The sequence below is a fragment of the Vigna unguiculata genome, chromosome 11 (genome assembly GCF_004118075.2).
Source record: "Vigna unguiculata cultivar IT97K-499-35 chromosome 11, ASM411807v1, whole genome shotgun sequence".
Taxonomy (NCBI): domain Eukaryota; kingdom Viridiplantae; phylum Streptophyta; class Magnoliopsida; order Fabales; family Fabaceae; genus Vigna; species Vigna unguiculata.
This window is the reverse complement of record NC_040289.1, coordinates 37,423,903-37,436,546: the sequence shown is the minus strand read 5'-3', so window position 1 is coordinate 37,436,546 and position 12,644 is coordinate 37,423,903. Positions and strand designations below refer to the sequence as shown.

At 33.6% G+C, this 12,644-nt stretch overlaps 2 protein-coding genes across 5 annotated transcripts; both read left to right on the top strand.

Annotated features, from left to right (window-relative positions):
* The first annotated feature begins 1,472 nt into the window (after window positions 1–1,472).
* On the top strand, window positions 1,473–4,775 carry LOC114168166 (probable hydroxyacylglutathione hydrolase 2, chloroplastic). 2 transcript variants are annotated; one of them, XM_028052904.1, is made up of 9 exons: window positions 1,473–1,896; window positions 2,130–2,241; window positions 2,483–2,665; window positions 2,799–3,002; window positions 3,111–3,234; window positions 3,717–3,817; window positions 4,040–4,114; window positions 4,203–4,301; window positions 4,501–4,775. In XM_028052904.1, exons 3-9 carry the CDS (start codon window positions 2,555–2,557, stop codon window positions 4,645–4,647), a joined length of 861 nt encoding a protein of 286 aa, XP_027908705.1. In that variant the 5' UTR covers window positions 1,473–1,896; window positions 2,130–2,241; window positions 2,483–2,554; the 3' UTR covers window positions 4,648–4,775. The 2 variants fall into 2 exon arrangements, with proteins under 2 accessions (XP_027908705.1, XP_027908704.1); XM_028052903.1 differs by lacking the exon at window positions 2,130–2,241 and having other exon boundaries at window positions 1,474–1,896.
* A 1,089-nt stretch (window positions 4,776–5,864) lies between these two features.
* Window positions 5,865–11,659, top strand: LOC114170010 (3beta-hydroxysteroid-dehydrogenase/decarboxylase). 3 transcript variants are annotated; one of them, XM_028055474.1, is made up of 13 exons: window positions 5,868–6,024; window positions 6,218–6,409; window positions 6,529–6,618; window positions 6,695–6,828; window positions 6,949–7,119; window positions 7,870–7,986; window positions 8,069–8,148; window positions 8,517–8,712; window positions 9,045–9,162; window positions 9,977–10,151; window positions 10,532–10,688; window positions 11,012–11,078; window positions 11,159–11,659. In XM_028055474.1, exons 3-13 carry the CDS (start codon window positions 6,558–6,560, stop codon window positions 11,344–11,346), a joined length of 1,464 nt encoding a protein of 487 aa, XP_027911275.1. In that variant the 5' UTR covers window positions 5,868–6,024; window positions 6,218–6,409; window positions 6,529–6,557; the 3' UTR covers window positions 11,347–11,659. The 3 variants fall into 3 exon arrangements, with proteins under 3 accessions (XP_027911274.1, XP_027911275.1, XP_027911273.1); XM_028055472.1 differs by having other exon boundaries at window positions 6,161–6,409; XM_028055473.1 differs by lacking the exons at window positions 11,012–11,078; window positions 11,159–11,659 and adding an exon at window positions 10,910–11,005 and having other exon boundaries at window positions 5,865–6,024; window positions 6,161–6,409.
* Window positions 11,660–12,644: the final 985 nt, after the last annotated feature.

Below are 12,644 nucleotides of genomic sequence, written 5' to 3'. Positions count from 1 at the left end.
AGAAGAAGAGGATTTTTATAAATAATTGAACATTGTGGAGGAAGGTTAAGACAATGACACTTTAATTCATTTTTTTATCTATTTTTAATTTACTATTTTAATCACTATTAAATCATTAATAATAATTAAAATAGATGATTTAGTGGTAATTGAAGTAGTAAATTAAAAAAAATAAGTTAAAATATCATTATCCGGAAGGTTATCGTTTTAAAGAATTCAAAACAAGAATGGTGGTATAGTTTTTTGGTCCCAATAGTAACAATTACCTTGATTGTGTTTGGAAAGTTTTAGAGATGATAATAGTGTTGATTGGTGAAAAGAGTTATTATTATGATGGTTAATCCAATGTTTTGGGGTTTCACATGATATACCATTTTCGAAAACTTTGAATCTTTAACTTGTCCGTTGGAAATTAAACAACCATCAAGTCTGGGAAAAGGGAAAATGGGTCCCTTTGATCCAAAAGACGAGTGAAAAAGAAGGTGAGATGCTGTTTGTTTCAATTTAAATTAATTCATTTTGTGAATACACTCAAATTCTTATTTTCCGTTAAAACATCGGAAAGAAAATTACTTGTATTAATTCAATTTATATTTAAAATAGTTAAATATATTTTTAGTCTGTAAATTTTAAGATTGTTAAAAGGTGGACTTTAATCTTAATTTAACTTTACAAAATCGAATTATAAAATAAGATTTTTATCTCACCTTTCACTTATGTATTATGAGATTGTTTTATATTTAGAGTGTGTTTGGTTTGGTGTAAATCAATTCTCTAACGCAGAAGCAAGAATTAGTTGTTTCTTATTCAACGTAAATTTTGTACTCTTTAATTGATTGTGGAAACCAAACATGTACCGATTTCACGCGAGAAAATCAATTATAATCCTATATCACTTCAACTAAAACTAAACACGCACTTAATCGACGTGGGACTTTCAACAAAGATAAAATCAAAATTCGTCATTATTTTAAATTTTAATCCTCAAACTTTAAAATTGATAAATATAATCATTTTCATTAAATTTTGTGTTACATAATATTGTAAAATATCATTTAAATTATTTATCCTATTTAATATTTTTCGACTCAAATATTAAAGAGAGTAATGTTTCAAAACTGAAACAACAAAAAATTTTAATTTCGCATCTAAATAAGACTAATATATTTAATTTAACTCTTTGAAAAATCCCATGATAACCTTCTAGAATCCTTCATTAGCGTTTTTTATTTTATTTTTCTAAATTAAAAATAATTAAACTCATTAAAACCTGACAGTGTTTATTCTAAAGAGAAAACGCGTTACAAAACATATTTAAAATTTTATGATTTTTGAGGTCTAGAATTTAACCATATGCTATATTATTATATTATTGAAATTTACTAATTGGAGAACTTTATGGAGAACATAAATTAATAATTAAAGGTTGAAAAAAATAGTAGGAAGGTTGGTAGGAGATGGAGGTAGAGAAAGGAGTAAAAGGTGGTGGTAGGAGGGGGAAAAGGCAAAATCGTTTTCAAGAAAACAGTAGCGAAAGAAGAGTGTTTGTGTCAACGTAAAATAAATGCAACTGCCTTCTCTTTTCATTCCTTTCTTTCTCTTTTCATTCCATTCCGTTTCATTCATTCAGATACATTTCACCTCTTCTTCATCGATCAGATCAATGCTCTATCATCGATTCCCTTTTCTCACTCTCTTCCGTTTCTTCTAGGGTTTCTCTCTCTCTCTCACACACACACATAAACAATACAATTATTCAATCACAGATTCTTCTTCGTTCACAGTAATGGATTCCTGATGCAAACTCTTTCTTTCTATCTTTTCTAACAATTCACTTTCTTCTCTCTCCTCGTTTAACTCCACTTTTCCGCATCACATTCGATGAGTGAAACTAAGGTATTTATTATTATTATTATTATTATTATTATTATTATTATTATTATTATTTATGATTATTATTGTTTTAACTGATCTTTCTCTTCCTTGCAATTTTGTGTTATTTTCTCTTTTTCAATCCGAGATCTTACTGCCAGACATCGAATACGCGTTTCTCTTATTGTTTTTTGTTTGACTGTTTGTGCGAGTCTCCGTCTTCGTTATTTGATTTCATGAATTTTCTTGTATGCCAGATGTTTTGAGTGTAGATCTCTCACAAGGATTTCTGTATTGGTTGGAAGCAATTGATTGCAACTGATTTTGCTTTCTGATTTCGAAAATGTTTGACAGTAGTTTTATTTCGAGGTAATTCCTGTTTTCTGTTTGTGGTTGGGAGTTTTCTGGGGGAAATTCTTATAATCTAGTCTGGCACTAGTGTTGCTCGCACTGGCATTGTGAGTTTTTGTATACGTGTTTCGGTGGTGGTTTTATTTTTGCATTTGTGTGTAGCTTTATGTGTGTTGATGTGCTCGTGTTATTATTATTATTATTATGATGATGATGATCATTATTTGGTAATATGTGTTGATTTATCTCTGTCTTATAGGAAAGAAGTGGGTTTTGCGTGTGGCCGGATGCGAGACAACTTTGCTTGAGGAAAGGTCTTTTATATGGATTTATGCGATTGTTTTCTATACCATTAAAAACTTTGCGTGGAGCTAGTCGGTCGTTGAGAGTGGATCAATTTTGCAGTGTAGTGAATCTATCTTCCTCACTGCAGATTGAATTGGTGAGTAAATCTCTCCCTCCTTTTTAATGATGCGATCAGATTAATATTCAGTCACTCATGCTGAAAAGTTCTAGTGCGATGTGCTGAAATCTTAGTATGTTGTGCTAATCGTCTCATTTTTCAATAATTTTAGGTTCCATGCCTTAGGGACAGTTATGCATATCTTTTACATGATGTGGATACGGGGACAGTTGGTGTTGTTGATCCTTCTGAAGCTGCGCCTATTATAGATGCTTTGAGTAAGAAAAATCTAAATTTGACTTACATACTGAACACCCACCACCATCACGATATCACTAGTGGAAATACAGAGTTGAAAGAAAGATACGGGGCAAAGGTACGTCTTTTATCTTGAGTAAAAGTTTATTATACTTCTAATTAGTATTATAAATGTGTTATCAGCAAATGTGAGGAGATTTATTTCTAAAAATTCCTCATCTTACAGGTAATTGGCTCAGAAATAGACAAGGAAAGAATTCCTGGTATTGATATTTATTTGAGTGATGGAGATAACTGGATGTTTGCAGCTCATGAGGTGCATATATTAGCTACACCTGGTCACACTGAAGGTCATATTCATGGTCTATTTGCAGAATAAATCGTCTTAGTTTGTCTTCTACTAGATATGTTTTAAGTTGATTTTTGAAAAAAATGGCTTAGATCTACTTGTTACTCTTTTATTCTTCTCAACAATTCTCAATTACTTGGGAATCTAAACTCTATTAGATTCTTTGTTGTTATATTGATTAAACTCATGTTTTTTACTTGAAGGCATGCATGTTCTTCTTGGTTTAGCATGATATTATCTGGCCCTCACAGAATTCTAGTCTTTGACTTCCTTTCCCATAGCTAGACTTCAGGATTTATTTTGTTTATAGTGTAGGGCTTTTCTGTAAACCTTTTCATGGGTTATTGCTTTGGGTAGTACTCTAGTGTTTGGCTATGCAATTAATATGCTCCAGGTGCTGCTAATTTCTTTTATATGATTTTCTTTACTTCAACCTGCTAACCCTCACCTTTTCAATCTGTTATCTGTTTGTGCTGTAAGCAGGTCATGTAAGCTTCTACTTTCCAGGATCGGCAGCAATTTTTACTGGAGACACCTTGTTCAGCTTATCATGTGGAGAGATCTCTGAAGGAACCCCTGAACAGGTTGATTTGAGTTGCATCTGTATAGTGTCAGTTACCTGAGGATAAATCTTTTATTTCATCCTTCTTATGCTTATATTGAGTCATGATATTTTTGTGTAAGTTGAATGTTGGATTTTGATTTCTAGATGTTATTACAGATGTATAATTTGTATAAGTCCGATGCTTTGTTAGCTTGTAATGTTTTTTTATCTTTAATTATTAAATTTTTTTTCAATGTCACAGATGTTATCTTCTCTTAAAAGAATAATGTCGTTGCCGGATGAAACAAGTATTTACTGCGGTCATGAATATACATTGGTTAGTTGTTTCTACTTTCGTTATGTTCCCTGCTTCATTTCCAAGTCTAATTGCTGTGACCTTGACTTTGGCTTCCCAAATTTGACAGAGTAATTCAAAGTTTGCCCTGTCCATAGAACCAGAAAACAAGGAACTTCAATCCTATGCTGCCCATGTAGCTCACATTAGAAATAAGGGCTTGCCCACGGTAATTTCCATAACTGAGCTTCTAAGATGGATGGTTTCAACTTTGAAGTGCCCTCTCTGCGGTGGATCTTCCTTACTAACATGTCATAACTTTGATTGCCGTTGTTAGTTGTTAAAAGCTAACATACCCTTGTTAGTTCTTGGTCTATTTGATTTGAATCTTAAGTTTTTCTTTTACCTAATTATTACTTTTTTCTTAGATTCCAACTACGCTTAAGATGGAAAAGGCTTGCAATCCATTCCTTCGCACATGGAGCACGGAAATCCGGCAAAAACTAAATATTGCAGCCACGGCAGATGATGCAGAAGCCCTGGGTGTTATTCGGCAAGCAAAGGATAAATTTTAGATTTTCTTAATTAAAATTTAAAATTCTAAAGATACTTATTCTGTATAGATTAGGTTCATGAATCCATCAATGGAATAATATTTACTTGGTATATCGTAATATAATTTTTAAAATTTTCTTCGGCTTCATTTGAAATGTAAATTACATTTCAGTTTTGTTGGCATGATGGGAGTCAAAATCATGATGATGCATGAAAGAAGCTCATCACTAAGACACGCCCTTGTGTCAGCATGTGCATATGTTGAGAATGTTTGAGAAAGTGGTATTTCACCATTCTGAGCCATTCATTTCATGGTGACAAGACGATTTTCAATATTTCAAAGTCTAGTTTGTACGAATAAGAGCAGGTTTTAGCAGTAATTAGGCAGACGACAAATGGCATTGATTTGTATTTCTCTTACAGCAAAGGCACGAAATGCTAGCGTAAGCGGTTAATTTCTCTACTATGATAATTTATATTATAAACAGACTTCTCGGCTATTAATGCGTAATATTTGCAATTGATATCGTTTGACTTCAAACCGAAGGACAGAGGATGCACGCATCACAAACACAATAATGTTTTCAAGCATGGGTTTGATTTCAAGTATTCTGTTTATACGCGTGACCTGTTGTTGAAGATTGTATATCGGTCTTGTAGTGGTCATCGGCAGTAGTAGTCACTTTAGAAAGTCGTGCGTAACATTTTGACTGAGACCTGTGGAGTATGGTGGGTTGTTACTCTCACACTTATAAGTTGATGGATGGATTCACCCAAAACCCGAATCTGCAATCGCTTGTGCATTAATCGCCACTCTTCAAAGAAACAGACAACAACATCATCATCCTTCTCGAATATGACAGAATTACTTTATGCGCTATTCCTCTGTGCCCAGAAAAACAATACACCTACTCATACCAACAGAGGATCATTATTTGGTTAACCACTTCCAATTTGATACAGTTGGATGGGTGTCGTAACATTTACGTCTTTTGTTTCAGGACTCAGAAAAGTACATAAATTATGCAAGCACTAGCCCCCGCATGCTAACACTGACTGACGTTATGTAATGTGGTATGATAATTTTAGCAGCAACAATATAATAATAATAACAATAATAATAATAATAATAATAATAATATATAATAATAATAATAATAATAATAATAATAATAATAATAATAATAGAAACAAATGTAATGGTGGTTAGTAGGGTTGTTGTGTGGCATTAGCATCACATCAGAGTTAATAAGCGTCATGATCAGATTATTACCCCTCGCCCTTCCCTTGTCGAAAAGATTCTAAGAGGGTCCCCACCCACTCTCAGTGCGATTTGCTTTGCAATACACAGAAACAGTTTCCGCGCCAAAGGAAACGCAGAACAAGACTCACAACAGGTTAATTTAGCAACTAACTCTCTCTCTCTCTCCTTCTGCACTCACATCACATTAACAACCTTGCACATGAATAATTCAATTCAATTCCATACATACGTATAATACAACATTAGCGTTCATCGGTTCGCTGTGGCAGCAATGACGGTGGACGATCGGTTCGCACATTTGAACCCTAAGAAGTGCGTGGTTGTAGGTGGCAGAGGATTCCTCGGAAGATCATTGGTTCTCAGATTGTTGAAACTCGGTAACTGGATCGTCCGAATCGCCGATTCCGCTCAGTCTCTCCAGCTCCTTAACTCCGAGTCCGTCCTCGCGCAAGCTCTCTCTTCCGCACGCGCTTCTTACTTCCACATCGACCTTGCCGATAAATGCAACGTTGTCAAAGGTCCTCAATCCTTTCTGTTACGTCACGTGCTTGTGCATCACACTTGAATCCACCTCGTTTTCTTTCAATTCCTTTCAATTGAGGAAACTGATACCAGCCTTGAAATGCGCTTTCTGCAGTTCTAGAAGGTTCTTCTGTTGTGTTTTTTATGGATGTTGCTGGAGTTGATGTTAATGACTTCTATACTTGTTACAGGCTAATAGTTCAAGGTACTCCTCCATTTGCTTTCTTAATTGCAGAAGATTAGATGTTTTTTCTTATGCGATTTGATGTTCGATTATTCAGGAGCAAAGAATGTAATTAGTGCTTGTCGAGAATGTAGAGTGAAACGCCTAATATATAACAGTTCCGCGGATGTAGTATTTGATGGTTTGCATGATATTCGTAATGGAGATGAGTCGTTGGCCTATCCGTGGAAAGTATGGTTCTACTTTTGTCAAGTTTGGAAGAGCTTTTTTGTTTTTCCCCTTTAATAGCTGGATTACATGTTTTTCATTTGCGAATGATTAAGCATTTTAATGGGAGGGTGTGAATTGCAGACTGACGATATGTTGAGTGACCTTAAGGCTCAAGCGGAATCTTTGATCCTGAGTGTCAATGACATTGATGGCCTATTGACGTGCTCTCTTCGCCCTAGTAATGTTTTTGGACCTGGTGACACAGAATTTGTACCATATTTTCTCAAGTCAGCAAGATATGGTTTTACAAAGGTAGCTTTCTTTTTACCTTTTTTTTTTTTTTTACTTCGTAGTGTTCTTTTTTGTCAAAAAACGGGGGGCTGGGTTGTTTTCTAAATGCTAATGCAAGCTTTACAAAAAGTAAACGTTTACCATTCTCATAATCTGGTTGTAATTAATTTAGAGTTGTGTTATTTGTACAGTAATCAATACAACAATACTTTTTTTCTCTCTCTATCTCTCTCTATCATATGGATATGATGATGATGACGAAGCTAATTTCATACTGACTATCATACTTGATACAGTCACTTAAATCCACAATTTTGGGTCCTTTATGAGTTTTGATTGTTGGATATGCTATAAATTCTTTCGTGCTCCATGTGAAGCTAAGTTCAAAATTTCCTATTCGTAGAATTTGAACTTATGGTCAAAGTCAATTCTACAAAAAACACTTGTAAGATGATGACTGCCCAAACTTCAAAGCTTGTTTAAGTTATATCTCTAATTGGTGTGAGACTAAAATAACACCCTTGAGATTGCAATTAACGAAGCCCCCCAAAGAGGATGCTAATGTGACGGGCTAGGGGTAACCGCACATAAGGAAAATTTCCAACTCCTAATAGTTTGATCTTTAACCTTGTTGAATTGTGATTTATGTAGCTGATCTCACCTTGTGGGATAAAACTTTTGTTGACAGTTTCATATATCATGTGATTTATGTATTTTGATCTCATCTAGTGGGGTAAAGTCTTATTTTAGAGTAACAATTTCTCATTTCAGTTTATTATAGGGACTGGTGATAATCTTTCAGATTTCACCTTTTCTGAAAATGTTACCCATGCCCACATCTGTGCTGAAGAAGCCCTAAATTTCCAAACAGTTTCTGTGGCAGGAAAGGTTTGTATATATGGAAAATTAACTCACTAGTTGTGCTGTTTTTGATATTCATGCATACCAAAGTATATTTCTTTTCATGCAGGCCTTTTTCATCACGAATGATGAGCCAATACAATTCTGGGAATTTCTTTCGCTTTTGTTAGAAGGTCTTGGATATCAAAGGTAAAAATGTGCAGCCTGTTTTGATATATGAATGGCATACATAGTATTGTCTCTGATGTCACTGGTGTTTAGTTGTGTATGTTAGACTTGATGGTATGATATAGTATCCGGGAGTTTTAGAAGAGGAAAAAAGCTTATAATATTATTTTCTCTGCTAATATCTTCTACCACGAGCTATATTAAAATAACCTTTTCCTGCCAATTTAGGAGATATCATAACAAATTAGCTCCGTCTTTGATATTTTCTCTTTGGTTTGCTATTTCATTTATTGCTGGAGGCAACTAAAAAGGCTATTTGTGTTTTTTCTTTGTTGCTGATTTATGACCTCTTATGGACCAAGTCAGAAAAATCCTTGATTGAATTGCAGGCCATATGTCAAACTTCCGGCTAAGTTGGCTCAATATATTCTATCAGTTTTGAAGTGGTCACATGAAAAGTTGGGATCCAGATACTTCAGCTATCCGTTATTAGTTCACTTTTTTCAGATAGCTTCATACACCCGAACTTTCAACTGCACAGAGGCTCACAAACATCTTGGATACTCACCAATAGTCTCCCTCGAGGTTTAACTGTTCTTGTTTCTTTTAAATTTTTACTTGTGAAATCTCATGTATTCTTGTTACTTAGTGATAACTGAATTATATGAGGTGTAACTTTTCAACAACCTCCAAAAAGGAAAACTTAAGATTCTGAAATAAACAAGGCTGTTCCCTTTTCAATAATGTTCAGACCTCCAATCCCTCACACATACAGATATACAAGTTAGACTCTTACTGATATTCCTTTCTATGTTACCTTATGTTCTAAGCTGAGTGAAATATTCTACTTGGCAATGTTCTTGAAATTTCTTACTATTGAGATTTGCATTTATATTTATTGATATTGGACAATACAGGAAGGAGTCACATTAACAATAGAATCATTCTCTTATTTATCCAAAGACTCATGTTTATCAAGAAGCTTCAGTTCCACTGAACAGTCAAAAGCGGATAAATTGCTGGGTGGAGGAAAAGGTTAAAACTTAATATTTTATCTTGCATTACTGTTTTACATGCATCAAATCAATGAAGGTTTGTTATCTTTAGTTATTGTCAAAGCAACTTTTCGTGGAAATGAATGACTTGGAGCATATTTATAGGTATACCTTATTGCATGCACATACGAGGCTCTTCTTGTTAGAATAGTTAACTTTTAACCTGCAAATTATCTGATCAAGTTTATCCTGACATAAGTTTAAGGGCAACACCACCAACCATAAATACATTGCTCATAGGCTTGCCCAGATGTTTTCATATTTTGTTTACTTTAGGGTGTGCTTGGCTCCAATGAAATTTTCTTTGCACTTGTATGGTACAAGTTAAATATGGCAGTGTTCTCAGAGAAGCGCAGAAGTGGGTTGCACTCAGTACCAAATTTTAACCTCTCCCTATTGAACACAAAAGTTGGTTGAAGTTGATTTTTCGCCCATGTTTTTCTCTTGACTGTACGCTGAGGACAGGGGAAAAAATCTTTTCCATCCCTATCTATTTTTACTGCACTCCGTATTTTTGCCTTCCCTGCCAAGTGTATTTTTCTTATTTTAATATTCTATCCATACTAACCGGCACTGGGTTTGTAGAGTTTTTGGGTCAGAATCATGAACCCACTAAAATTGATGTGCATATGGATCTAAATTTAAATCATTTTAAATCAATTTGGTAGAAATTATAATACATTTGAGTGATACATCATTAAAGAAAATAGTTGGCAGTACATGTGTTAACTCTTGAATCATAGATATTTTGTGACATTGGCAAGCCAGATAATTTTTTTTCTTTAATTTTACAGTGGCTGACATTTTGTTGTGGAGAGACGAGAAGAAATCATTTACATATTTTGCTGTGCTGGTTTTGTTGTTTTACTGGTTTTTCCTTTCTGGAAGAACTTTTATATCATCTGCTGCAAAACTTTTGCTGCTTGCCACGTTGCTTTTTTACGGACATGGTTTTCTGCCATCAAAGTTGTAAGTCCATGATCATTAAAAAATTTACAAAGCTTTCTGCCATCAAATCATGTATAGCACAAATTGCTTTGTTGAAATGATGCTTCTACAGTTGGTCATCTCTCCTCCCCTCTGTTTTCATCCTTCTGATTTGGCATGCTAGATATGTTCTAGCCACAGCTTCTTTATTTAAATGAACTATTTTCAGAGTAATGTGGTGTATCGGCGTAAGAGCTACTCATCTCACCACAAGTCGATGCCAAATACAGGAATTACTTAGTGTACATTTAATGAATACTTAAAAGTTGTTTTGGGGATTTTTCCTCTTAACAACTTGTACCTTTATATCTCAGTGGAAAAATAAATCATTCTCTTAGTACGAACTGTGTGAACTTTAACAGGTTTGGTTTTAATATACAAAGGATACCCTTGTCTTATTTTGAGATCTCTGATGCGGTAGTGAAAGATTCAGTTATAACTACAGTATGTCTCTGGAATAAGGGTTTTCAAATAATAAGAAGATTGGCCCATGGGGAAGACTGGTCTGCATTCTTCAAGGTAAACAAAATTGAAAAGAAAACGGCGAAAATGCCTTTTTTCTTGTTCTAATTAAATTTATGCAGGTTTTTCCTTCAAACTTTTTTATCTAAGTATTATCTGTTTATTGAGGATGTGAGGGTCTGCTGTTTGGTTTTTGGAAAAATAGGTTCTAAGTTTCTATTACTAATTGGTCTCCAGGGTCACCCTTTTTACTTGTGCCTTACATACTTGTTTGCCAGGTTGGCTTCAAAGAAAGAATAGTTCACCCATGAATAAAGTTTTACTGTGTAGAGATTCTGGGCATCATTGTCTTCCATGTTTAATTTGTTTAACTGATGCAGATTGCAGTTTTTCTTTACCTTATGAAGATGTTCCTGTCAAAGTTGTTGACAATATTGATAGGCATAGGTATGGAATTGTTGATATGAGTTCTAAAACTTTGTTGGTTTGTGTACCTTCATTTTTACTCGATCTGCATTGTTGTGTAGGTTTGGTGTTCGCATTTATGGGATTTTTTGTGTACGAGCAATATGAATCAGAAATTGATGGAATGGTTGATGTTCTTTTCACCAGTTTGAAAGAGTTCATGATATATTTGATGAGTATTTCTCCTGTTTTTATATCGAGGCTTCTGCGTTATCATGACAACTTTCAGCAGTATGAAAAGAAAGGTTAAAAACATGAGATAGCCAAAAGAAGAAAGTTTCAGCTTTGTTATATGCTATTGAGCTCGATTACGCCATATATTTACATAGCTAACAATTGAAAAAGAGTCCTCTCCCTATGAAAAAGGATACGGAAAATATAATCACGTTTCGGAATACCCTCTCTTGCAGTATTCTGTAATCACAACCTAACTGTATTATGTTTAGATTAGCTTCAATTTGACCAAAATCAATTATAAACTCCATGTGGAAAGCAGAAACAAGCAAGAAATAGTTGTTTCTACATTTTCGTTCATTGCCACATAATGATTTTTGTAGGAAAAACTGATTCTCATTGTCACATAATGAATCAGGCTGAAGATTGCAATATGAAAGAAAAATGTAAATGCTGATATTCTTTGTAAGTGGTGAAATATTAAAAAACTTTTGGCACGGGTTGCAATGGTGCAGTGTACTACATTCTTCAAAAATAGTGCATTCTGTGCAGTTAATTTTGATTCAACAAAATGCATAAGTTGTGGATAGTCGAATGAAAAAATGTGTCATTAGAATTCAAAATGTGCTGGGAAGAAACAACGCTGCATGGATGTTGTACCCAAACAGTGAGATATACTGACATAGTTAGTAATTAATTACAGTGCACAGCTCATTGGTAACTGGTGAGCATTGGTGAGAACTGTTTATATTTTTAGGTTCTTTGCTCTCTGGCTTGGAGATTGATATAGTGATTCCAACAATCTTAAATTTAAGATTGTTAGAGTAAAAATATTATATATATTTTTTTATATAAAAACATTAGAGCAAATTTTTTTTACAAAAAAAAAAATATTAGAGCATACTCATAACTTTACAAAGTTCTTAAGTTAATAACGGCGGAGTCTTTGAATGACATCAAAAATAAAAACAAATTTTAATATCAATCCATTTTACACCGATATTAAATTAGTGTGTAAATATAATAGTTAAATTACTTTTTATGTTGTAGAAAATTTAAATGTAAATAACATTTTATAAAAAGTGGGTCTTTTTGAAGATTTTATAATTAGAACAAAATTTGTGAGAGTTGCTTTAAATTATATCGCATAATAAGATCTATATAAACTAAAATAAGATTTTTTATGAGAGTTTTTTTAACTATAAATACGCTAATAATTAGAAACGATTTCTTTGTGCATTCTCAATTGTGTTGTCTAATTGTAGTACTTTTTTCTTTAATTAAGATAAAAAAAGTAACACTTATTTTTTGTTTATCCATGTACGTGATTAATCAGTGTTTTAAACTAATTTGGTTTGATCGAAAAATAAATAA